Raw genomic sequence first — 26,326 nt, 5'->3', positions numbered from 1 at the left:
GGAGTCATTTGTATGTTACAAAGCATAAAGATGAGTTGGTGGTAGTGGAAAGTGCCATCAAGTCAAAGCTGAAATGGCATTGCTGTAGGGCAGGGGTATCAAACAAGTGGCTTGTGGGCCAGATCAGGCCCCCAGAGGGCTCCTATCAGGCCCATGAGAAGCTGTCATCAGCTTCCTTCTTTCTCTCTTACTTCATTCTGCATCACAGCTTGCTTTGCCAGGCTTGCTCAATCACACAGGAACTACAAAGCAAAGCCAAGCCTCTGTTTCCTGCATTGGCTGACAAGAACATGAAACAACTTATGTACAAAAGCTCTCTATGCACAGCCATTTCATGTTTTCCCTCGGGTCTTAGGCTCAAAACATTGACCATGGGATTTCTGTTATGTCAATAAATCAAAAGTAGGTTTTCAATTTTTAGATACACACCTGAATAGCATACTCAAGACTGCTACAGCACAGACATTGTCTCCAGATTTTGATGCAATAATGCAGAGCAAGAGATGTCAGTTATCAGAAACCGTTAAATAAACAAAATGTTGCAAGAATGCTAATCTTTTAAGTATATTTTAAGTTTTTTAAAAAACATCTTTAATTCTGTTAGTCTGTGTCCTTTATAAAGTTTATATCTCCACTTCCTGGCATTATGTTTTACGACACACATGGCCTGGACCAAGAAGGTTTCATTTATGTCTGATCCAGCCCTCATAACAAATGAGTTTGACACCCCTGTTAGGGTTTTCCAGGCAAGAGACTAACAAAGCTGTTTGCTATTGCCTGCCTCTGTATAGCAAGCTTGGAATTTATTGGTTGTTTCCCATCCAAGTACTAATCAGAGCCAACCCTGCTTAGCTTCTGAGATCGGCCTCAGCCTGGGTCATCCAGGTCAGGGCAAAGATGGATTAATAGTGTGAAACTGAGTCCAGTGTCCAAATATCTTCTACATTCAGGATTTGTACAAAGAGACCTGGCATTTTTCTGCCTAGCTTCAGTCTCAGCTAAAGCATGTTTTGTAAATTATTAAAACTTTAAATGATGTCCAGAAATCCAAGAAAGCTCCCTGTTTTACAACCTGAGTGGCTGCAATACCAAACCAACACATTGCTGATGACAATAAATCCCTCCCACCTACCAGTTAGAACAGTTAAAGGTTTCTTAAACTTTTTTGTTAGTGCAGTAAGGTAAAAAGTGTGTGCATGTCACAATCTGAAAAAGAAAAATAGCATGAAGCTTATTAAAACCTAGTATTTTAAATGCCTTGCAGTGTACAGTTCTCTTTAAATTAACAAAACTTGAAACTGTTAGCAATATATTAAGTCAATTTCAACACTCAGGTGACTTGTACTACATGTGGAGAAGCAGTTCTCACCTTGGCAAACAAGATAATAGATCAGACAGGCTTTCCCCCTGCAAACAGTATATATCCCTTCATATTTATACCATTATCACACCATCAGGGAGATGCTGTAAAGTCTGTGATTGTCTAAGACACATCTCTATTAAAAGAGTACCCAAGATGCCATACAGGAGTTACATACTAAGATATCTGTTCACTCTTAGAGGCACATAGGAAAGGAAGAACTAAAAAAGTTTTTCAGCACTTACAAAGGATGTCACTACATTTTCACCTCCTCCAGACATATTAATTACTACTCTAATCTACCCACTCTTATTCCCAGTCAAAAACAAGACATTCTTCCATTTCCATAAGACAGTGTAACTTAGGTGTACTTGAGCTCACAACAGCTTGCCCTTAATTTGTTTTAATAGCTTCAAACACAGTTTATACACTGATAAACCAAGAAAATTCTTCAAAACCAGTCTTTATTTTTAAAGGCAACTAGAAGTATTTTCAGAACTATTTATTAAGCAAAATGAATTCATCTCTCTTTTAATTTGACAAGGTAACTGATAATTGTTGTATGGGGGGGGGATGTGTTTTAAAACAATCTGAGTTCCTAAACCAGCCCAGGTTTAATTAGAAACAAACAAACAAAAAAGACACCGCTTTTGGATTCAGACAAAATTACAAAAGCAGAGAACAAGAAACATTCAAAAGCCCTAGAAGAGACCAAGATCTAATTATAACAAGCTTTCAAATATTTAGAGCAGGAAATCAAATTTTAGAATAGACAAAAACAGATTTAAATCTATTAGTTATCCATGAATCATTCAGCAAAAAGTTCAATGAATTCTCATGCTGTAATTATATTTAAGATGTGTTATTTCCAGCAAAGACCTGAATTCTCTCCTTTCCATACACAAGACCCATAAATACAGAAGTAACCGGAAAAAAACCCATAAAATCAAGGAAAGAGGACAAATGGGGTATAAAGAAATGGAAAACTCCTCTGCTGTATGAATGGGACTGACAATAGTAAATCTCATGGCTTTGGCCAAGATACTTATTATGACTCTCATGACTTCAGAATTTAGAGCTTTTGCACTCCATGGCAGATCCATTATGATTTCTTTATGCAAATGAATTGAGACTATGAGGAGAACCCATTGCTTCCCTCCCACAATATTAAGTGGTTAACCCAGACAACAAGTTCAACAGTAATATTTCAGCTGTTTGCCATGGAAGGAAGCCAGCTCAATAAAAACATCATTCCTCTTATGCACTTTTGACAGAGATTACTAACATGTTACTCTGATCAACATATTAATGTTAAAAGTAATCCATCATCAGTAGCATTTGTACCAACACACCAAAAACTAACGGTGTAACAGAGATCCCTTGCACTACTGAAGTGCTCTGATCTAGGACGAAGTGTTTTAAGTCACATTTGTGAATGTAAAAATGAATACAAATCTTTTATTTATTTCAGGTAAAAATAATAAGACACTAAGCCCCCTTACTACCCTGCATATAGAACTTAAGCAGTGTTACAACTTTTAATTAAGGAATCCAGTTATTGGGGAAAAGACCCCAATACCATCATAAGACCCCATGCACACTTTTTTGGTACAATCTACTGGAAGATTACATTTAAGTATAACAGTTTTAAAAGAAAACTAATACTGTTTAGTAAAACTCCAGGGCAAAGAAGATGAGAGAGGAAAGCGTGTTTTGAAATAAAAACTGAACACAATCATAAACTGACTGCTATTCATTTCTGAAGCATGGCGGGGGGTGGGATGATTCTATCTAGAACACCCTAGTTCTCTTTTGAGAATCAGAGGTACAATGGTTTGTGTTATTGCAACATATGGTATGTAATCAATATTTCCCCCACCTCTTGCAATGAAGAGGGGATTTTATGCTTGTGTTCCAAATTTGGCTGAAAGTTTGCCAATGAGATTCATGACTTTTGGGTTATTCTGGTACTTAGACACGTTTGCTGGATTCTGAGCAACATCCTGGAAAGCTGCCATAACTTCTGGATCCTGTAAAATAAGAAAAAAAAATGACATGTATTATGAAATTATTCTCTTCCCCTCAATTAACAGGGAACTGATAGGTGGCTTACAGATTGAAATCCAGCCAGCACATCTGCCAAGTTCATACTTGATGGCTTCAAATAATTGCCCGTTACGATTTAAGATCACAATCCACTACAGAATCACATATGCTGAAGTCCCAAAGAAGGACTTTAAACCATAGACCCCTAACTTTCAACTTAAAAGCTGAGGAACACATCCAAGTTGTGCCAGCAGCCAATTCTGGGACCAAATCAGAGGTGTAGCTGGAGGCTCCTAGATGGGAAAATAATCCACTTAATTCAACACAGGGAAGCCACAGACAGTAGGGTAAGGCCCATTCCCTCCATGATCTTCTAACCCCCCAAAGGGGAGCAGGACAGTAAAATGCCCTCTCAAGTCCCCTAAGGAGAGACAGAATGGCTCTGGCAGTTTGCAACTAAAGTTACAGCAGAGTAGCACATTTATGATCAGAGGAAGAAAATATGTCTCTCTAGTTATTTAGGTTGGCCAGGGCCTCAAGAGTAGCCTATGCCGTTCAGTTTGCCCTCTAGAAGTTACAGATATAATCATTGCTGCAGAAGCTTTGCAGAGCCAGAAGAGCAGCAAAAGCATTTTGACCAACACAGTGAGAAAATGTTTTCACTCCTAACCTTGGCCTAGCATAATGCATGCAATCCAGATCAGTGGAATCAGACTTTGACTTGGAGGCAAGGTGGTTTAAGACCAGTCCTTTGTCACCAGCCAAATATTAGTTTTCTAGACTATTATTTTGCCTTTGACAGCAACCTATTTTAAAGCAATGTGCCATGCCATATTAAGATACAGTGTAGTGCACTCTGTCAAATTCTATCTCAATTATTCTATTTCATCTAAACAATTATATAATAATCATTCTAATGATGCACATTTCTATTATAGCAAATATTTAAACATAAGGGAAAGAAACAGAAAAATACAAGGTCAGTTCTTTGGAGTGAGCGATTCTGAGACTGAGAAGAGACTATATCTACAACAAGTGATACTGTTTCCAAGGAGATGTCCTTCCACCCTAAAATTGCTAGAACATTTTCATTTGTCATTAGGGACATACAAAGCTAAGGATCTTAAGCATTCTGAGAATGCTCCTTAACAGCAAGCACAACTGCTGCATCAAATCACAGAATCATGAAATCACAAGCTACATTATGATTGTTACTTGTTCTCTTTTCTCACCTGCATGGCTGCAAGAACTTCAGGATCACTAAGAATTTCATTGAGACCAGGCATGCCCCCCATTCCAGGCATGCCCCCAGGCATGCCCCCAGGAAAACCACCTGCAAATGTAAGGAATACGCTTAAGCAATCTGCAGAAAATTATATGCATGAATATTATACACCAACATTCTCCCATCCTATGGAAGCCTCGTGCAGCAGGGGAAGTAAGTAAACAAAGACTTGTCACTGACCAAGAAGCCAAACCTTTATTAGAAGTGAATATAGTTAACAGTCTCTGCTACAATACACAATTGGCTCTGTTCATAGTCAATATCCATATATGGTCTTTTTCAGTCATAAGTTACCAGAACCAGGTTTCAAAGTACCTTTTTATAACAGCTGTTTCATCATTTGGCTCAGCCCTACCACAGATGAACAATGTAATCAATTCAGTGTTGCAGTACAGAGTATGTATAGTCAGGGACATCATGCAAACGGTGTAAAGAGTCAATTCTATAGCATACATAATTCTTAAATCTATTTTTCGCTTGCTAAAATACAAGGATGCAGTTTTCATTTTTGTACCAAAATAAGATTTTAAAAAGTTATAGCCCAAATTCATAAGGAAATAGTTTTCTTCCATCTGTATTGATTAATACTATAAAAACTGAATACATACCTGGGAAGCCTCCAAACTGAGCTCCTCCTCCTGCCTGTCGCCGAGCTTCTTCCTCCTGCAAAAAACCGAACATATAATGAGTTATCAAAATCCAAGGAACTGTACTAGGATCTGAATCCCTACATATGCAGGGCCAGTCCAACCATTAGGCAAGCCTATGTAATCACCTATGGTGCCAGAATAGAAATCAGTTTGAGAGGCTCCAAAAAGCCCTGCACTGAACTGCTCCTGGCTCACTTTTGTACTGTCAAGATTTTGTTGTTGCTGCTGCAGAAGCTCAGGCAAGGAAGAGATGGGGCACAGCCGCTATACCTAGTTGCACTCACCAATTAGGTAAGAATGTGCCAAGGCAGTGCTCTGCAGGTGACAAACCTGGCCACTCTCCCAGGTGATGATGGTGACAACATGCCAAGTAGCTCCTCCTTGGCTGCTTATGAGTGACAGGCAGAAGGATATGCCTAAAAAGAATTTCCTACCCTCCCAGCTGGAGCAACTTAGGTCAGGTATGAGGTATATGTGTAACTACCGTCTGGGCCAGTCTGCTCTCTTCAATCATTCCCCACCCACTTCCCAGGGTTCTAATCTGCTGCAGTATCCTAGAAGGCTCTGCCTCTGATGCTGCTTGGGTGGGGATCTGGCACAAATGCCACCCTTGCTGTGCACTGTGGCCCTAGGAAACAGGACCAAGTCATCATGCCGAGAAGGCCATGCTGCTGATCCCACTCTGCTGCCAAGTAAGGCTCCTCTTGCCTTTTTGGCACCCTTGAAACTCTGACACCCTAGATCACCCTGGGATGATCTTGCTCATTTGTCTCTACTGAATTTGGGGGTTCCACCAGGGTCACAGTTCACTTAAGGTGCCAAAAAAATCTTGGGCCAGCCATGTCTACATGCACCAGAAATTCTAGTGTTATGCAACACTGCTCCATTCCCATGAAACACAGATAGCCTTGAAGAACAGTTATTTCAGTATCTGCGAAATCTTTTCAATGTTGAAGTTTTTTATTGCTCCCGCACCCAAACAACTAGCAGCACTGAATTTTATACTATATATTAGTTTGTTTTAATGTTCTCTGCCACTAAATACAAATTCATTTAAAACTGGCACTAAAGTAGAGTCTAATTTTGGAAACTACAGAACAGTAACAACGGAACTGTGTTAGAACCACAGTGTGATTACTTTTTCATAAGTCTACTGGGGAGTTTATGCACAAAAAAAATGGGATTTAAAGTTAGGATGGGATAGAGATGCTAGCCTATTTTCCTTCTATAGACTTTATTAAGATCTCACCCTTTGAGCTCTCTCATGTTCCTCTCGGGCTTTCTTTACTCTTTCCATCCTTTCACGAATTTCTTTTTCTTCACGCTTTCGTTCATACTTTCTTCTATGTTCTGCAATCTTCTGAGCCTGAAACACAAGAAAATAATATTCATCATATGCTACCACCATCTTACTATTTCTACACGGCTAGTTTTAACTGTCTTGTACTGTGCATTCATTTTCACTTAAAGTGTTGCAAACCAAGTTAGATCTAATGCATATTCCTTTCTATGGTGACTCTTCAGGCAACACAGGGCCCAATAATACCTTAACACTTCAGAGCTTTATAACCTACAGACAATAATTGACAGCCCCTTTTAGGAAAGATTTATTTTGTCTCAGAATCTGACATGTAATTGTTAGGTACAGTTATGGCAGTGGAACAACTCGGTAAGTGAAATCAAGCATTTAAAGGGACCATGACCCTTTACATGCATTTCTCCTTAATTAGCAAAATTGGAGGATGGGGGCTTCTTCTTTGGGGGCCCAAAGAATTGGATCCTCAGGTATAATATTTTTTAAAAAAAATTGCAGGGTTTTTTGAGGAGAGGCACCAGCATCCAAGCTGAAAATCTGGTGCCTCTCTAGCTAAAAAAATACACACACACACACCAGACCCCTATATACCCTTGGATGGTATATGAATGGTCACATGAATGGTCCCCATGGGCTATAATGGAACTGAGGATATAACACAGTGATCTCTCTCACAGCAAGGTGTTTAAATTTTAAATGCCTTTAGTGTTCACTCACCCACCTAAATGCCTTCAGAGTGAACTCCAGAGGTATTCTGCATTTTGGCTTTGGAATTCATTTGCCACGGCATGGAGTTGCTTAGAGAAGGCAATTAAAGGGACCACATCCCTTCCCCCTCCCACTGGAAACAATGGAGGATGGGGGCTCATTATTCCGGGGCCCACAGAATTGGACCTCTGGTCCAATCCTTTTGAAACTTGGGGTTGGGGAGACTGAGAAGGGACACCAGCAGCTATGCTACAAATCTGGTGCCTCTAACTCAAAAAAGAGAACCTCCCCCCACCAAGCCCAGAAAACCCTGGATTGATTCTCCAGTATAGGTATAATAGAGCCAAATAAATTCAGGTTTCTCAATTATTTCCCAAATCCCAATACCATATCAATATTGGGATTCAGGAATATTTGGAAATACCTATATTTTCCAGGTTCTATATACCCAAACCCCAAAAATCATGATTTTTTTTTTTGCACACCCCTACTAGGGCCTTCAGTAGAAATGGAATAGATACTTTGTATTTTTCTAATTGGTTCTGAGGAAAAACTGAGCCTTTGAAATCCCTCCAGAAAAAAGTTAGAAATATCCAACTAAGCATTTTACAGAGAATATTTTGACTGTCAGGACCCTACTTTCAACTGAGCTTACAGCATGAGGCTGAGCATCCAGAAAAAGAGGCAAAATGTGAAATTACCATCTATCATAAAACTAACATTCATTTGCATTGTACTTAAATTTCTATGCATATATCTTGAAGATTCATTTATCTATCCTGCCTTTTCAATAACTGAGTGCACCATACAATGCAGTGTAAAATTATTCCCCATTTTGTGGAGCATGAAACAGGCACAATACAAAAGGGAAAAAATTGCAGGCCAAAGTGGAGGACAATGTAAGCCAACAATATGTGGAAGACCACCCAGACTGAGCATCTTCTTTTATACTTTTGCACCCACCCCTCTGTCTCAATTATAACATGGGTTGGAAGTAGGAAAGCACACAAGTTAGCCTTTAAATAACGAGCAGAGTTTCAAAATGCCTACTCCCCTGCATCCAGCTAGGAGGAAATCAACAGGCATTAAGGCTGTAGCAGCTAGCAGAAGTGTCTTCTCTTTACACATAAAAGCCATGTGAAAAGCCCCAGCCTGTTCTGCAGGACTTGTCAGTGAAGAACAAGATGCATGCAGAAGACACATGAAATTAAGAAGGGGGGGGGCCTGGTCAATCAAAGCCTGGAAGGGACGTCGTCTAGGAATTCTATGACCACAACGCTGAGTTGCATGGAAAAATATAAATGCCCAAAATTTTAATACATCCAAAACACCATACAGATGCTTTTGAAATACTGTAAAAGACACAAAAGTTTGGACCCTACTGATCCACCTTAAGATGCCATACCCAAGGCAATGTTAAATTAAGCATTCAAAACCATTTTTTTGATCACATAGTTTAGCTTGCACTGGTGCTGTAGAAAGAAGGCTAGAGAGACATATCCTATTTTTAAACCAAACTGGCAGCTCTCCCTTGTGGCAGATTAAGGAACACTCAAGCAGTAACACATCATTGCGCCCAACTCTGATTTCAGGAATGATTTACACTTTTTGCAGCAGAGATTGCTTCTTTTCCATTATCTCTTCCCCAATACATGAAATTGGGAGGGGAAACCCAGACATATGTCTCTCCATATATTACAGGTGTTTATGAGGCGACATGTGGCAACACAGTAGCAAACCTATCTGATTTGCAGAATTTTTTAAAAAAATTATTGCTCACCAATGTTCTGGAAGTCAGAGGATGGAAGCACAGAGCCCTTCAATAATTCTTTGGAACTGCAAGATTATATATACTCAAATAGGCACTGCCTTCCAGAACAAGATGTCTATAACACCAAAATGTGAAACAATGAGTAAGGCAGCATATTTCCCCATGTCTGTTTTTCTCCCTGACACTCACTCGTGGTTGCACCTCCTTCAGCATAGCACTAGCATCTTCATCGTAATCCAGTTTACAGGCTAATGCCAGATCACGTGCAGCATCCTCCCAGTGACCTAGCAGTCTGGCAATGACAAGATACCAATTCAAGGATTAATATTTTACTGGGACAGCTATATTTTAAAAATCAGATGCAACCCAATGACTATGATCTGCACAAGTATAACTTCAATTAGTGATTGTTGCATGAATTACAAATTAAATGCAAATTAAACAAGCATTCAAACCCCTTTTTATTGTGTAGCTTTCCCAAAAAAATGAAGTCTAAGTACAACAGTCTAAAACACGGACTAATTTGTCAGGCGACTATGTGATTAACATGCAGAGCAAAACCACAGCATTGCGTCTGTGGTTATTTTAAGGGCATTCAGGGCCAGTAGTTTAATACTCACATACACAAGTGTGCACACTTCATAAAATACCATGCTATAATACGGAACTAGACAAAGTTTTTTCTTCTCCAATATTGAAGAGGACTGCAATTCTTTACCTGTGAGCTTTCCCTCGCCATTTATATGTCTGTGCTGAATCAGGATTAATCTGTATGGCTCTGTCACAGTCTCTAATGGCAGCATTTGGCTTCTGCATTTTCACATAAACACTGTCAATGGCAACAAAAAAGTACATCTAAGTCACAACCAGTAGCTCTTTGGAAGGGTTGTCATCCTAAGGTTCCAGAAATACTACAATCAGTTATACAGTAATTAGTTCTTATTTACCCAGTTCTCCCACACTCACATGAGTAGTTCCACTGCTTTGTAAACATCCTATTCAACAAGAATGTCAAGCTTCAAATGTTCATTTTAGAGGTTTAACACACACACAAGACAAGCTTTTATTGGCATATAGAGGTTTAACATTATCTAACTATAACATAATAGCTATTATATTTTTCTGTTTCCAGGACCATAACAAGAGAGTATCAGTGACACTAATTGCTGATTTATCCCAATTTTTACCTATAGAAAGACATTCAGTGATAGAAACATTGTAAGAATCTTAGTTGCCCAGCTACCAGTATTAACAGTCCTGCTCCAACATCCTAAAGGAGAACAGCCTGTAACATATATTTTCATATTGTATTCTCTTACAAGATAAGTACCAAGGAAGCATGGTCATTGAGAAGCCATAAATCTTTATTAATCCAGGAAAGCAAAATTAAAAGCCCCCTCTCCCCAACAAACAGTGATGTTTTGTAGAGTTTGCTTTTAAAATATTTCTACAATAGCAAGAACAAGGAAAATTTTATGCTGCATTTTCCATTTTAGGTGACAGGCAGCAGCTCAAAGACTCAAGATTGTATACTGGCTAAGGGGCCATGATTAGCACAATAATACAAATGGCACATTAAGGCTCTTAAATGAACAGCAACTTGTGGCTGGTTTGCCAAGAAGCCAAACAACTCTTAGGAACAATGCCACACAAGAGGCTGAACAGGTTTTGCAGTCACAGCAGAGTTGTAACCAACAGGTGGTTGCTGCAGTGAAGCTGAAATCTCACCATTGGCTCATTTAGTAAAAATTGTGGATACCAACCTAAAACCAGAACTCTGGAGTTCATATCGCCAGATTATGAAGATTGTACTTGAAACCATGCAACCTGTCTTTTCAAAAAGCATGACTTTAAAAATCTAAACTCTTACCTGGCTCGTTTGGCATACAGAATAGCCAGATGAGGATTCAACTTGATAGCTTCTGTGAACAAATTAATGGCTTCCTCAAGTTTACCTAAAAATATCAATAAAGCTTAAATGATAGCACAAGAAGAAACAGAGATTGCAGACATGTTTTAAATTAGGAGACTGGCAATACAATCCTAATCAGTTATACCTACCCTTCCAAACCCACTGATCAGAGAGGACCTTGAAGGGTGTAACTGTGCTTAGGATTCTACTGCTAGATAAATAAAATAAAAGGTCTGAGGTAAATTATCAAGCCCTTTTCAAGGTAAAGAACCAACTTTCCAAACTATACAGGCATCATGATATATTAATCTATGCGCTATACTATAAAAGCATCAAAAATGCCAGCCAGAAGCATAAAAAGGAACACAGAATAGGATGTGGTGACTTGCAACTTTCAGTCACACCTAATACTGAAGTGGCTAGCTTGCATGGATAACAAAAACACCACAACTGGTCTAGTCTCAATTATAACAGAGGTTTCTACATTCCTGCAAAACAAAGGGCTAGAAAAAGGGATGTATGCACACTATCATGGAATCCCAGTAGTGTGAGAAAAGAAAGCAGGTATAAGTTCTGTCTAAATCAGGGGTGTCTAACTCATTTATTATGACGGCCATATTTGACATAAATGAGACCTTGTTGGACCAGGCCATGTGCATCATAAAATATAATGCCAGGTAACAAGATATAAACTTTATAAAGGACACAGACAAACACAAAGGTTTTTTTAAACTTAAAATAGGACATGCTTAAAACATTAGCATGCTTGCAATATTTTGTTTAACAACCTCTAATAACTGACACCTCTTGCTCTTGAATTAATGCATCAAAAACTGGAGACAATGTCTGAGCTGTAGCAATCTTCAGTATGCTGTTCAAGTGTGCATCTGTAAGCTGCAAACCTACTCTTGATTTATTGACATTCATTACAGAAATCTCATGGACAATGCTTTGATCCTAAGACCCAAAGGAAAACATGAAATGGCTGGGCAATGTGAGCTTTTGTACATAAGCAGCTTCATGTGCTGGTCAAGAACATGTGAAAGCACCATGGGCTATGTTTTTATTTACAAAACTGTAGTCTTCCCTAGAAAAATAACTGCCTCTCATGAGGCAGTGCAGGAACAGAGAGACAGCCATGTATAGTGGTCAGTACCAGCCTACTATCTGCAAAATCGAAGTTCAAAATCCCCAAATCAAAGGAAAATGTGAAAGAAAAATAAAAAGGAAATGTGATGGGTAAACTTGGTCTGGGCACACACTCTCAGTCTAATCTTGGCTTGTTATTCCTCTTCTAAGCAGTTTGCATGCTTTCCTATTGTGAAGGATTGGATCATGACAGCATGAATGAAGGGGGAGGCAAACTCAGTTGCACACGTTGCTGGTCTTAAAACTGCTTTCTTTGTATCTCTCCAGTGGGATCCAGGGAACTGGGCAAAGGAGATTCCCTCTTTCCCTCCTTCCCCAGGAGACAAAGAGAGGGAGGAGCCCTAGAAGGAAGAGAGACTTGGCTCATTAGTTCTGCTGTGTGATTGAGCACAGCAAACTTAATCACATGACAATCAAAGCCGGGACCACAGAGGTTACTGTGAAAGAAAACACCTCAAAGCCTCTCCGTGTAACAAAAACTAAATCATACTCCTTTTTGTTCCTACTTATCCAGTATTTACTAATAACAAACACAGTGCTTACAGTGATAGCCAAACATAATATAAACAAGCATATTTGTAAAACACAAAATCCCTCCGGAACTGAAAGCACACGCTGCTCCTACTGTATAATGGATCAATGTCCTATAGAAAAAATATGGAGCTGTGATACAAGTCCGACAATATCCACGATCAATCCAATATTGTTTTGAGTGCAGAGACTCTTCTTCTTGGGACCGTCTTCTTTGTAGGTAAGTGGTGCTTCTTTTAAATTTTGTTTCATGGCTTTGTTTTCATTTCTCCTTGTGTTTTACAAATATGCTTGTTTATATTATGTTTGGCTATCACTGTAAGCACTGTGTTTGTTATTAGTAAATACTGGATAAGTAGGAACAAAAAGGAGTATGATTTAGTTTTTGTTACATGGAGAAACTTAATCACACAGCAGAGCTACAGAGCCAAGTTCCTCCACTGGCTAAGGTGCCTCCTCCCTCCTTTGGGAAGAGGGAGGGGGAGGAAGGAAAAAGCTAGGAGAGGCTGATTTGCTTGGCTGTCTCCTCACAGGAGAGAAAGAAAAAATGGCAAGTGAAGGAAACAGGCGAGGGAGAAGGAAGCAGACGATGGCTACTTGCTGGAAGGCCTGCCTGGAACCCTTTGGGAGCCCGATCAGGCCCATGGGCCATATGTTTGACACCCCTTGGATACAAAACCAACTACTATTTCTCTCAACTTTATCTGGAAGAACTGTTTCACTGAGGGGATCGAGGTGCTTTTTACCGCCTGCCACTACTGAGCAGTCTCCCAGGGAAAGCTTGGCTTGTGTCTAGCCACAGCCAGGTCTCACCAACATCACAGACATATTCAGTTTCAGCAGCAAGCAGTGGATCCTCTTCACTCTCCACAGGCTCAACACATGTTGTCTGAGTCAGGCCAGTCACAAATACCTCAGCTGGAAGGCATCAATTGTCCATCTTCAGAATCCTAAAGAAACTATAGTTTGGAATGCCTAAGCCATATCACCTGGGAAAAAGTGGGGGTGCCTGATATGCCCCTTCCTCATTTCCCCCCACCATACTAGGTGGAGAAAAACTAACTGCCACCCAAGCGCTGTATCCTGATTCTTTTCCTGTTCACTCAAAAACAAGCAGAACCAAGTTTTAAAATATTTACTCCCAAGATAAACTAGCTGCATAGCCAATATTAAGGTGGATCCCAATTTCTTATGAGTCATACACTTGTAGCATTAATTATGGAGACATTATACACCTAGGACCTCCAATAGTAAATCCCTGAAATAAAAAACTCAATTTAGAGTGCACACACACTTAAGTTTAACTCAGGTTCATACTCAATAATCCTCTATCACAACAAAAAGCATGGTAAACATACTGAGACCTGGCATGCACACAGATGGTAGATATCATACGAATCTGTTGAAATATATTATCTCTGGGATTCCATAACCACAATGCTGAAAGACAATGGGCAGGACTTATCTCATCTATCGAACTACTATATGTTTTATTTACTCCCTATCAAGTCTTCATTGTTCTTCTGACTTAGTCTCATTTGACAAACAAACTACAGAGATCTAACAGCCCCAGAACGGTAAACCTGAACTACACACTAACGGTAGATAGCAAAAAGCTACAACATCCTTTTAAGATTAAGTAGCTAAAAGAATACCAAGATACATCAGCTTCAATAATGCACTTGCTTACAAAAAAAGCTTCAGCACCATGATCTTTGAGGCTGTCAGTCAAGAGCCTCAGTGGCTAAACAGCTGCCACAAAACATGGCAAGACTCCACCTCAATGTTAGGACAGCCTTTTTCTTTCTGTCATTTCAAATACAGGTATCATGATCCCCATCAGTGAAAAAAATTAGTGCACTACACTTTCAAACAATATTCTTATCCTTATTCAATTTATTCTTTAATACATTTACAAATTAGAATTAAGAGCTTCAGGATGTGTTGTGTTATGACACGATGGCAGGCAAGACGAAAATAAAGGTATGAGCGACTTTGAGGCAAACCAGTCTACGCAACTGTTCAACTAATGGTAGGGGAATGCTGAAATTTCCTATCAAGAAGACAAATTTCTTTAAAAAAAAAAACATTTTAAGCTTTGTATTAGTTTAATTTTGGGCACTTTTACAGATGTACAGAAACACTAGAAATAAAGCCTGTTGTGGAGAAAAATACAACGGGCTCTAGAAAGAGGCCCTGACTGAGTTCCCCCCCCTCCACTTGCTGTCTTCCCACCCACCCAAGTGAAGGTATCTCACACGTAAGAGGAACTGATCTCTGCCACCTGGAAAGCAGTTGTAATTCTGAGTGATATTCAGCCCTCACCTGGAGATTGGCAACAGTGGTTCCCCTGGAGGAAATGGCATTGTACCTGTATGAGATTCCACCCTTCCTCACACTCTATCTCCCCAGGCCCCACCCCTTAAATCTCCAGAAATTTCTTAACCTGGGGTTGGCAACCCTTCTTCCCATTATCTGCCCCTCTGACTTCAGCTTTCCATCAGCTTCCCCCTCCCTGTAGTCTCTACATAGGAAAAGGACAGCCTTTCTCCATGGGGGGGGGGGGGTAAGACCAAAGCTGCTTACATCATTCTCCTCTCCCCTGTGAGACACGTTAGGCTGGAAGTCTGTGACTGGTCTGAAATCACCCAGTCAGCTTCTGCAGCAAGAACCTGTGGCTGGCAGACTCCACTCTGAAAGCCTAACTCCTATGCCCTCCTCAAACTCCACCACAGAATCTCCAGGAATTTCCCACCAACCTGGAACTGGCAGCCATAGTTAGGACTAGCCCCAATGAGTTCTGCCTCAGAGACCTTTAGTGATATCTTCCAAACCAACAGTCTGTCTCTGATAACATTGTTAGTCTTAAGCAAAGGACTTCAATCTCTCTGTTTTGCTTTCCCTCCGTATCGCTCTCTGTATCTGGACTGTTGCCACAAGACGCCATTTTTTCTCCTTTCCAGAGGAGGATAGGGAGGAGTCCTCAGCCAATCAAGGGAAGTCTTTCTCTGGATGTTTCCCTCCTCCTCCCTCAACCAACTGAGGGAAGGGATGCTTTCTCGCCTCTGTGAATCAGTGCTACAGGCAGCTCAGGCAATGGGAGAGTAGGAAGAGCACCAGTAACTGCCAGAACTTAGGTTGGTTGCCTTTTAACTGACAGAATCAGCTTTGCTGGCTAGCAACAACCATTCAGGCAGGAGGGAGGAGTGGACTCAACCAATGGCATGCAAGTACTCTTGGCTGACAGGCCAAAGGTTGAGGCACCACTGTCCCAATCAATCAGGTTGCTCGGATTTGCCATGATGAAAGGGGTTTTATTATAAAAGATGCTCCTAGGGTTATGGGCCATCTTAATGTATCTAATGCATAACAAAATTTTAGAACTGTTAAAGACTTTTATTGTATTATCTGGGTTTTTAATTGTTGTGAGCCACGCTGAGCCCTGCATGCAAGAAGGGGCAGGATAAAAATCTAACTAACTGAAAAACAAATAAAACTTTAACAAGGTTACAACCCACTCTGTAAAGTGAAAAGTATTTGTGTTTCACATTTTAATCAGGAAAATGCATTTTAACATATCACTGCTAAATCATCTTCATAAAGAAAAGTCCTCACCTTCACCTAGTGCATTAATAGCTTCCATTTTCTTTTCATTAGCCTGATCCATCATCTCATCTGACACCTGGAAGGAGGACAACCAAACCCATCAAACTTGAACATTTGTCATTCTAGAGTTAAGATGGCAAGTGCACATATGTATGTGTGACACACACACACACTCTGTTTATGTGTGTGTGTGTGTATATGAATGACTGAACTGTATCTCTGCTAGTCCTTAAGTACTGTGCAAAAGGACACTTGAAAAACTCACCTGGTCTATATTTTTCCTGTCATCATTTATAGAAAGTGAGTGTTTAGCAGTTACAGAAGACAACTGTTTATCTATGTCCTAATATATAAACAAGGAGTTCAAGAAACATGTGAGTCATAAAGCAGACTCCAAACTTAAGGAAAATTCAACATTACCTCAGTAGTTTCATCTCCCATTTCCTGAGGCTCATCCTTGTCAGGTTCAATTACTCCTTCGTTATCAATTTCTGCAAACAGAAGCTTTAATAAGAATCACAGTTCTTCCACTGAATAAGCAACGGGGGGCGGGGGGGGGGGAATCAAAGCCGCACAAAGCTACATGACACAACCTGGGCAAGACTAGTGGCTCACCCAAATCACTCTCTTCACTTTCAGGCTCTGGGGGTTTAGGTGGTTCCTCTGGCTTCTTTTCTTCTGCTTTTGCCTAATGAAAGCGATATCAAATTAAGCAGGGGGGAAATCCAAGCTCATTATGACATTCCGGTTATGTAGTTTCTGCTTAAAGCTCACTACTTGAATCACTGGAAAATCAAGCATTTTAACTACTCTGAAATCTGCAAACACCCTCATAACAACAAAAAGAGAATATCAGAAAAACATAACGCATTTTAAGTGACATGCTCATTAACAATAGTTCTCTAAATCATTATACCCAGTGGCTGGGATTCAATGAATGGGCCCTAGGGGACTCTGGGGTTATCTCCACCAAAATTAGGGCTCTTCCCTCTTTCTCACTAGTACATTTTAAAACTGTCACATGGCAAACTATTATGAAACTGAAAAGAAGCAGACTATGATATGATGCGGGGTTGTGGGGAGTGAACCAACAGAGAAAGCAGGTTCTAAACACTCCTAAGATTTTAGTGTTGTGTATAAAGTGAGCGCTGTGATTTTTTACGGCAAATCTGAGGTTGCTTGTGTTTTAATGCTTTGAGTATGGCTTTGAATTTGTATTGTCTTAATACTTTGCATATGGCTATTTAAGTAGGACCATAAAACATAAAGTTAAAGATCCACTGAGGCTGTAGGGATCTGGATAGGAAGCCGTGAGGTTAAACTGCTGAAAGCTCAGTTGAAATGTTAGGAATAAATAGTTGAGCACCAAGTGGACCAAACTACCAAGGAAAAACCCTGTGAGGTCTCCTTGGTCCTACTCCAGCATGTGGTAGAGCAGTGTTTCCCATTTGCAGGGTCGTGACCCGGTACCGGACCATGGAAGCCTCACTACCTGGTCACAAGAAAAGCCAAAGCTAGCCCTACCCCCAGCAAAGCGTGATCTCTGCTCTGCTTCCTTCCTTCCCCTCTCTGTTGTGCAGAGAAAAGCTGGCCTTGAAGACTGACATAGGCTGCAAAGCCTGCGCTCTATTTGGCTTCCTTCCTTCCCCTGTCTCTGTGTTGTGCAGAGAGGAGCTGGGCTGCCTCTCCTTCCTTCTCCCCCCTTCCCAGTGTTTAAGAGAAAAGTTGGAGTCCACTGGCACTTTAGACCCATGAAGTGTTCTTCAAGGTATGCGCTTTCCTGTGCCTTGCAGTATGCTCTTTTGGGGAGATTTCCCCGGGAGGCCTGGGCGGCAAAAAACGGTGTGCGTGTTTTTTTTCAGCTGGGAGGGGCGGGGAGTGGGCATTCCAGTAGCTATTTTTTTTACCAAATGACCCCTGGGCAGAATTGTTGCTGGCTGGGATCATCTAATGGTGAGAAAGGCTTTTTTCCCTCCCCCCCCCCTTCTTTCTTTATTTCCCTGCAAATGATGCTCTGTCTGTATTCTTGGTGCTGGGAGGGGGGGAAGCAACAGTAGGAGGGCTTCTAGTGCCCTGGCTCCACTGGTGGACATTCTGGTGCTTTTGGGGCATTATATGAGAGAATTTTGGACTGGATAGTCCGCTGGCCTGATCCAATATAGTTCCTCTTATGTTCTTTCTTTCCATGTCTTCTTTTCCTCTCCTTCAATTTCATTCTTTCCCTTTCTTTCTTTCCTTCCATTTTTACTGGATGAAACTTTTCTGTTCATCATACTGTTGTTGCAGACATAGGAGCTCTGCCAATGAAAAGCTGGTACCCCCAGTTGTAGCCAGCTGGTCTTTCTATTAGATTTCTGTGTGAGAGACTGAGAGGTGTGGGGCAGAAAGAGATTATTGGAGATTACTGCTGTATATCTCAACAGCAAGTGATGGTACTATGAACTTGGCACCATTTTACTGGTCCTGCTTTTAACAGCTGTCTGACACCAAAATTAAACTCCTTCTGTAGATATTAAAAAGGATGAAAGAAGTTCACTGGCTAAATATCTGCAAAACAGGTTGCTTTTAAAGGCATGGCAAACACAGCCAGTAAAAAGCTGCAAACCCCTCATAAATATCCATTTTGAGATAACTGCAGAAAAGCTTCTATGAAGTTCATATAACTGGAGATGAATTCATTAATTGCAGTACAATTCTGCTACCTTTCACAGCAATTTCCCAGTGTTTCAACCCATGAAAAGTATGAAAAATAGCTGTCGAAAGATTTTCTTGAAACCAAGCAAGCTTGGTTATATCTTGAGTCAGGGTTCCAGTAGTAGCAGCTGAAGGAAGGGCCTACTAAATGTTTCAGCATATTTTGAGGTAGAGCAGCTGCCAGGGCCCAGTGTGGGTGATACACAGTGCTAGCATTCCTGATGGCAATGGCAACAGCACTCCCAACTGCATACATTGGCCAGTACTGTTGAGGTAGGAGTGTGTAGGTGGTGTAGGCAATTGAGCATGGGCATTAGGAATGCTTGCAAGCTGGAGAAGAACACACAAACAGATAGGTGCATGCAAGTGTGGAAGTGGAAAGAGAGGACCGCCCACTTTCCACCCCCATTTTGGCTCAGCCTGAGTTTCAGAGAGATTTTTCTGAAAATTAAGTTACTTCAGACGAAGCAGCAGATTTGGGGGAGTGCCCTGGAAGTGACATCACAGGAAGATGTGGAGTTTTGGTTCAGTGTGCCCCGGAAGTGACATCACTTGGCCCTTCACACCACAGGAAATGACATAATTTCTGTCTTCCGGCTCCACCCCCAAATTTTAGTAGGCCACGAAAGAGAAGTGTAAAAATAACCGAGCCACAGGAAAGAAAAGTTTGGGAAACCCTGTAGTAGAGTATTGGAATAGGATCTGAGAGAGCCACATTCAAATCTCCACTGCCATGGAAGCTTACTTGGAGATCTCAATCTAACCTACCTCACAAGGTTCTTGTGAGGATAACGTAGAAGACAGAAGAATAATGTAAGCTACTTGGGTCCCCACTTTAAAGAAACATGGGAAATAAAGTAAAATAAATACAGTATAATGGCCCTCTGTAAGGAGACAGACCATTCAGGAGGCAGGGGTGCCCTACAGAAGGCATTCCTAAAATGCAGGTGGTTATCTAGTAGGGACGGGCACAAACCCACTGACAAACCAAAGTTCATCATGAATTCTGGCCTGTTTGGGATTCTCACATTGGAGTTTGTGAACTGAAGAACTGTCATGAACTACCACAAATTTTTGCACAATTCACAATGGTTCATAAATAGCAGAAAGCAAAGGTTTCAGGAGAAACAGCTGAGAGTTCCCTGCCGCTCAGAGCCATTTAAATCACCACTGCCTTCTGCTCCCTACGGCTACCCAGTCAGAGCAGAAAAGAGGGTTTAAATAGCCCTGCTTTCTGCTCCCCAGGAAAAGCCACAGGGACAAAAAAGGAAAGTTTAAATGGCAGGGTGAAGTGCCTTCTTGGGGCACTTCCCCCCCCCCCCCAGCTTTCTGCAGGCCATGGCTCAGGAGAAAGGTGCGAGTCCCTTTTTGGAAGATCCCCCCCACATCACAGGGGCACTTCACCCCCTCCTTGGGCTTCCTGGCGCCGCCCCTTTAAACAGGCTGTACAAGGAAGCCAAAGAGCAACATCTGAGCTGGCAAGGAGAGACTTCACCATGCCAGCCCAGCTATCTCAGGCTCTCTTACATAGTCTGTTTAAAGAGGATGCACCATGCATCCCAAGGCAGTTGAACCCGTGCAGAAGTCTCTCCCTACCAGCATAGTTGCCTCGTGGTGTCTGGCACAGCCCCTTTAAACAGGCTGCACAAGCAAACCTGAGACAGCTGGGCCGATCACAAGACAACTGGACCAACAAAAAGGAAGGGATGAAGTGCTTTTCCAGGGGCACTTCACTGGGAATGCTGCTCAGAGTCATATAAACTTCCACTTTCTGCTCCCCCTGGGCAGAAATGGCCCAGGAACCTATACAAACAGTTTTATTAAGGAAAGACATATTCAGTTGGTTTTGTTGATGGATCAGTCATGAACCAAACCACAAAAACGTGACTCATACCCATCCCTACTATCAAGCCCCTGCTCCAAAAGCACGTGGACAAAGAAAAAAATCTTTCTGTCAGTGAGGGGAAACTTATATGGAAGAAAATTTTGGCTTGAGTCTGAGAAGAACAACTCCATCTCACCAGTGCAAGAAAATAAGGACACAGACCCCACATGCAACACATATAGCAACTACTTTTTCCTCTATTCTAACTTTATATTGTAGGCCTTTGCCACACAAATTTATGTGAAAACCCAGTGTAAGGGCCTATTTAAGACAGAAAGGAAAGGTAAGGTTAAAAATAATGGCACTATCACCCATCATGCCAATGTGGAAAGAAAAACAAATATGGGGGAGGGGAAGAGAATTATCACAGAAGAGAATATACCTTAGAAGAGGAGCAACCCACCAATTTCAGTTGTATACATACTCTGCTTCCTTCTATCTTTGCTCAACAATTACATTTGGCCTTGGGAACGATAGTCCCCCACACCCTTCTTACAACATGCTTTGGAGCAAACTGGTATGGGGGAGAGGGTGCCCCAAGTACCAGGGATATTTCTATTCTAACAGTTAACGTTTTCAACTATTTGAATACACTGAGATCTATTCCAAAAGGGGAAGTGTCTTCATAGATGATAAAAGAACCAGCCAATCAGCACTGCCCAAAGCTGGGCTGGAGAGGGGGAGGTCCTTTATGACTGACATAAAATATAGTCAATTAGCATTTTGCAAACCCAGTTTCTGTTCTTGGAAGCTGAAGGAGAAAAGTGCCCCCCCCCGAAAGTCTGAGAATTAGAAAAGTACAATTAGGAGTGGGGAGAAAGAGAGGTAGAATTATATGCATGGCTCTTTTATGAAGCTAGATCTTAGCCAGAGGAAAATCCAAAAAGTTGGAAAAGATCCAGGAGTGTTTCTTTAGACTGAGCATGGTTTATACCACTTGCAAGTAGGCTTACAGTAACACTGAACTATTATACCAATATGTTCTTTTCCTAACCACCTGGTGGAAGACAAAAGGTTTGCACATGTAAAGTGGTTTGTCCGTTGCAGGCCAGAATAAGAATGTTTACTGATTTTGAATTAATAGTTCATTCTGCCTCAGGGAAGTTGATACCTTTCATACAGTTTAATGCAGGAAATGAGAACTATTATGGGGTGGCATCATTTAGGCTAGATTGTTTAACAAAACTTCAGAAGAACTCTATCATATTTAAAGTTTCTAGTAAGTGTGGCATTTACCAGCCAACACTGTGTTGACATGCGAATGTTACAAGAAGCTTTTAAATATTACAGATAAGAGATTTCCTGTGATCAACATGTGCAGTAAGTATCATTAGCTCAAAACTCGTTTTAAAAGTTGAAATTAAAATACTGGAAAACCTCACAGCGTAAAATGAAGGAACATGAACTTAAAATGAAGGAACATGAACTTAACTTAAATTTGTTTCCTGCACCCTTAAAACCAATTACTTAACCCCACTATATAGTGAAAAGTATTTGAAAATCAAAAATAAAACTTCCAGCCTTTCTCATGATTTCATAGATTCATCACAAGATTATGAAATAACAATCCAAGCGGCATATTATCCAGACTGCTGTCATTATCTTTCTTTAATCTACATCAATAAGTAGTTGTGACACTCTCACCAACTTGAAAAAACAGGATTAACCCCAACCAATATACATCTGCAAAAAAGCAGCATATAACTACACAGTTTATATGTGTAAAGGAGGTCTGAGAATTTCTTAGTCAGTTGATATGAGGCATTAAATTCATGGCCACCATCAACACTGCATGTCAACTGCTGTACTGTGTAAACTCAAGTTTTGTGTCATAATACATTACCCATAGCATCGAGTTCCCCATTTAAGATATCTGGTCTGTTACTCAAAGTCTCAGCAACACTGATTTTTTTTTAATATTGCTCCCTACTCCAAAAATTGTGTGTGTTATATACTTAAGAATACACAAAGTCATAATCTTACCAAGCTTCTCTTACCTCATCAGGCTTTTCTGAAGAACTGGTGTTGCACGGAGCTGGTGGTATTGTACCTCCCATGCTTTACAACAAAAAAGAAAGACCAGTTGAGAAGAGTTTTCTGCACTATTCTGATTAAGATGAGAATTAACAATAGAAACTTTCAGTAAGGAACTACATTGCCAGGAATACCTACTTGGGCAAAAAATGATCACATGAAGTCTTTTATCTTTCATTTTCAGGAATGCTTCAGTACTGTCACTAAGCGGGTCTAAGTAGCTTCTTGTCAGATCTTGGAAGTTATCCAGGTGGGAAACTCCTATGGAAGTCCAGGGTTCCTACACAGACGCAGCCAATGGCAAACCAACTCTGTTTATCTCTTGCCTGAAAACCCTGAGGGTTGCCATAAATTAGCTGCAACTTGACAGCACTTTGTACCACCACCAAGTAACTTCTGAAATGTTACCAACTGGTTTAAGTTTACTTAGGGCAATTCAACTAGCAATGTTCACTTCATAGGCAAGAAGTCCATGGCAATTAAAAGAAGGAACACTACTAAATAAAGTTGTGCATTCATGTTTCCCAGAGTAATGAAAAATAAAGGATATGCACCATGTATTTAGATCTTTGCTGAAACCTTCGACAAGGCTTGGGATAAATTATGAAATAACATTCAGAAGACATTACTAAATCATTAAAATGCTGAGCTAGGAGACATTTTTATTACTGCACAGAGATAGATATTAAGCAGCCCAATCCATTTACTATCTTCCAACCCAGGAAGCACGCAAAAGATGCCTGGAAGCATTTCTAGAACAGACTAGAAATTCCACATGCCCTGTCCTACCAATCCTAGAAAAATTATTCTCAACAAAATTCTATTTTCAGCCCACCCTAAAATACAAATTTGTTCAGGCTAGAAAATGCAAGATACACCAAGTCCATAAGGATTCTGTCTGTAATGTGCAGGAGGATGCAGAATAACCCCAGCAATTTTTTTGTACAAGAACACAGATGTTTGGCTTGTGTTATATTCTGTTCTACATTTTCACTTGTTATCTTGAAACACCTGCTATGTTTGCCCTAGAATGTAGAACAAATGCTTCAATAAGTTAACACTTTTGTTTCAAATTCTAATTCAGAGTTAAACACACCAAAACCTACTGACTTATATGGGCATATGACACCTAACTCTGCACAATACTGGGCTCTTAATTGGTCCAAAGCAGAAATCACTTCACAAAGCCAAAGAAAGTGTACCTCAAATAATGTACCTTTACCAACCCTGGCTGAAAATCCATTAGGTGGTCATAAGGACAGTTAGAGTTGTCTGGTGCTACCTTAGCTCAAGCTCTTTCAATATCCCCATGCATGTTTCTTGCATTGTCTTAAAATCATACTTTCATTTCATTAAAGCTAATCCAACATGCTTTTAAAATATCAGAACATCCCCTAGGTCTTTGTTATGGATTACAAAACAGTAGTTTTATTACTATTCTTAATGACAACCACTACCTCAGACATTCTTGGCAACACAACACTAGCGGTTTTCAAGCAGTATCTGACATAATAAATTGGATTTTCAAGAAGAGCCTGGAAAATTTTGACAGCCATTTTTCCTGCTGTGCAGACTGAGATAGGTAATCCAGTTAAGTGCTTTAGGACCTATAATCATGCTTACATAAATTAGCTACTACATGTAACATCAGTTATATGCAAAGACACACTAACTCAATCCTATGTTATCTAACAGTACTAATTTTTTTACATAGACTGGAATGATTAATTTGACAAATACAATCCTTCCCCCCCCCCAAAAAAAACCAAACCTAAGAAGCTCAAAGTTTAAGGCTACTTTCCAAGCATATGCTGTTTTCTTACACAGAAAGTGCTTCTGGTAAGAAAACAGAGCAACAAAACCATACATCTGTCAGGTGCAGTACAGACAGTTCATTGTGCACGCATGCTTAGGAGCAGCAACTGACCCAAGGTGCCACACAAAGTTCAAAAAGTTAAGCAGACACCCATACAGTCACTACAAATGACAATACGTTTTCCTCCCCATTCTTTTCCTCACACAACAGTACCGCAAATATTCTGAAGTAATCCTGAAACTAAGAGATTCACAGATTTATCAGTATGAAATTCTTCCTTCATGAAAACACGGGGTAGGAATAGGGGAATAATTAGACGAGAAATAAAGAATAAGAAAATTATAAAAGAGTAATGATACGATGAGACCTCTGGTTCAGAAATTCGATAATAAATCCTCCAAATGGATTCAAAAACAGTCTGAGAAGAATCAGCAAACTAAGCGGAAAGCAGAAAAGTCTGCCAAATGCCCTCGATTCCGAAATAGTTATCAATGACTTTCGAGCAGCATAGAACCCACCCCCTCCAACAAGCAAGGTCCTCTTCCCCAAACCCCACCCCCATTCCGGAAACGCTCTTCTAACTGCCCCGCAAGTAACACGACCGACCCCCCCCCCCCCCCCACTTCTGAACAAGCCTTAATGCGAAAATCCCTCCCCCCGCAAGAGAAATAGCTGTTCCCGCAGCTCCACCAGAAGGAAGTGGCTGAATCCAGAACTCAGCCCTGCAAGCAAGCGCGCCTCTTGCAGGCACAGGAGTGGGACAAAACTGCGGGCGACCCGACCCACCTTCCAAACCCCCAGAACGACTTCGCGCTTACCTCTCCACCCATTCACGGAAAAAACTCAACTCTTCAGCGTGCAGCACGGCCGGGTTCTGCTTGCAGAGTTTCACGAAGGCCCGCAGTTCACTCACTTTCCGCAGGTCCATGGCTCCCCAAGTGTAGTCGCCCTCCTAACAATTACTGGCACGACAACGGCGTGTCGGAGCAGCTCCTGCTGCTGAGGCGACGACTACTACTGCTTCCCTCTGAGAGGAGTAACGAAAGTTCCCAGCCTTCTCTGCTCTCGCTCCAGGCCCCACCGTCACGCAAGGCGCGGCGCAACGCAGCGCGCGCCTACCCCGCCCCCTTGTCAGGCTTCTCTCACTCGCCTGTCGCGCCCTCCGTTCCTCACGCCCGAGGTGTGCCTGCTGCCGAATCCACCCCCTGCCCCCTCACGTCTCTCAGCTCGGGAGGCCAGAATCTTCTAGAAACGAAAGCTCAGTTGTCCATAACGCTGCCTTCGTGCGTACGGTCAAGCCCTCTCGTCACACTGAACGGCAACATTTTGTTTGCTTAACTCGCTGTGGGAAGAAGGGGGCTTAGCCCGTCCGCAAATCTTTCGCTATGCGCGACAGGGGGACTGGAGTTGTCGTTGTGTAAACAGGCGCTTGGTTTAGTCAGCTAAATAATGTTCGTTTCCCGGAAGATGTGGGGTAAAAGACAAGCAGCTCCTTGGCAACGTGCATAGTGATGTCATCCAACTGCGCCTATGGACAGACGAGGTCCTTTAAACATGCAGGGAA

The 26,326-nt window shown here is 41.2% G+C and overlaps 1 protein-coding gene across 2 annotated transcripts; it reads right to left on the bottom strand.

Annotated features, from left to right (window-relative positions):
* Positions 1–1,807: 1,807 nt before the first annotated feature.
* On the bottom strand, positions 1,808–26,283 carry ST13 (ST13 Hsp70 interacting protein). 2 transcript variants are annotated; one of them, XM_060245395.1, is made up of 12 exons: positions 25,581–26,283; positions 22,910–22,970; positions 16,949–17,021; positions 16,754–16,824; positions 16,343–16,409; positions 11,006–11,090; positions 9,854–9,964; positions 9,325–9,427; positions 6,591–6,707; positions 5,300–5,354; positions 4,639–4,739; positions 1,808–3,390 (listed from the first exon to the last, which is right to left on the bottom strand). In XM_060245395.1, exons 1-12 carry the CDS (start codon positions 25,688–25,690, stop codon positions 3,262–3,264), a joined length of 1,083 nt encoding a protein of 360 aa, XP_060101378.1. In that variant the 5' UTR covers positions 25,691–26,283; the 3' UTR covers positions 1,808–3,261. The 2 variants fall into 2 exon arrangements, with proteins under 2 accessions (XP_060101378.1, XP_060101379.1); XM_060245396.1 differs by lacking the exon at positions 9,854–9,964 and having other exon boundaries at positions 25,581–26,280.
* Between the last annotated feature and the right edge of the window lie 43 nt (positions 26,284–26,326).

The sequence above is a fragment of the Heteronotia binoei genome, chromosome 8 (genome assembly GCF_032191835.1).
Source record: "Heteronotia binoei isolate CCM8104 ecotype False Entrance Well chromosome 8, APGP_CSIRO_Hbin_v1, whole genome shotgun sequence".
Taxonomy (NCBI): domain Eukaryota; kingdom Metazoa; phylum Chordata; class Lepidosauria; order Squamata; family Gekkonidae; genus Heteronotia; species Heteronotia binoei.
This window is presented reverse-complemented; position numbering and strand designations above follow the sequence as displayed.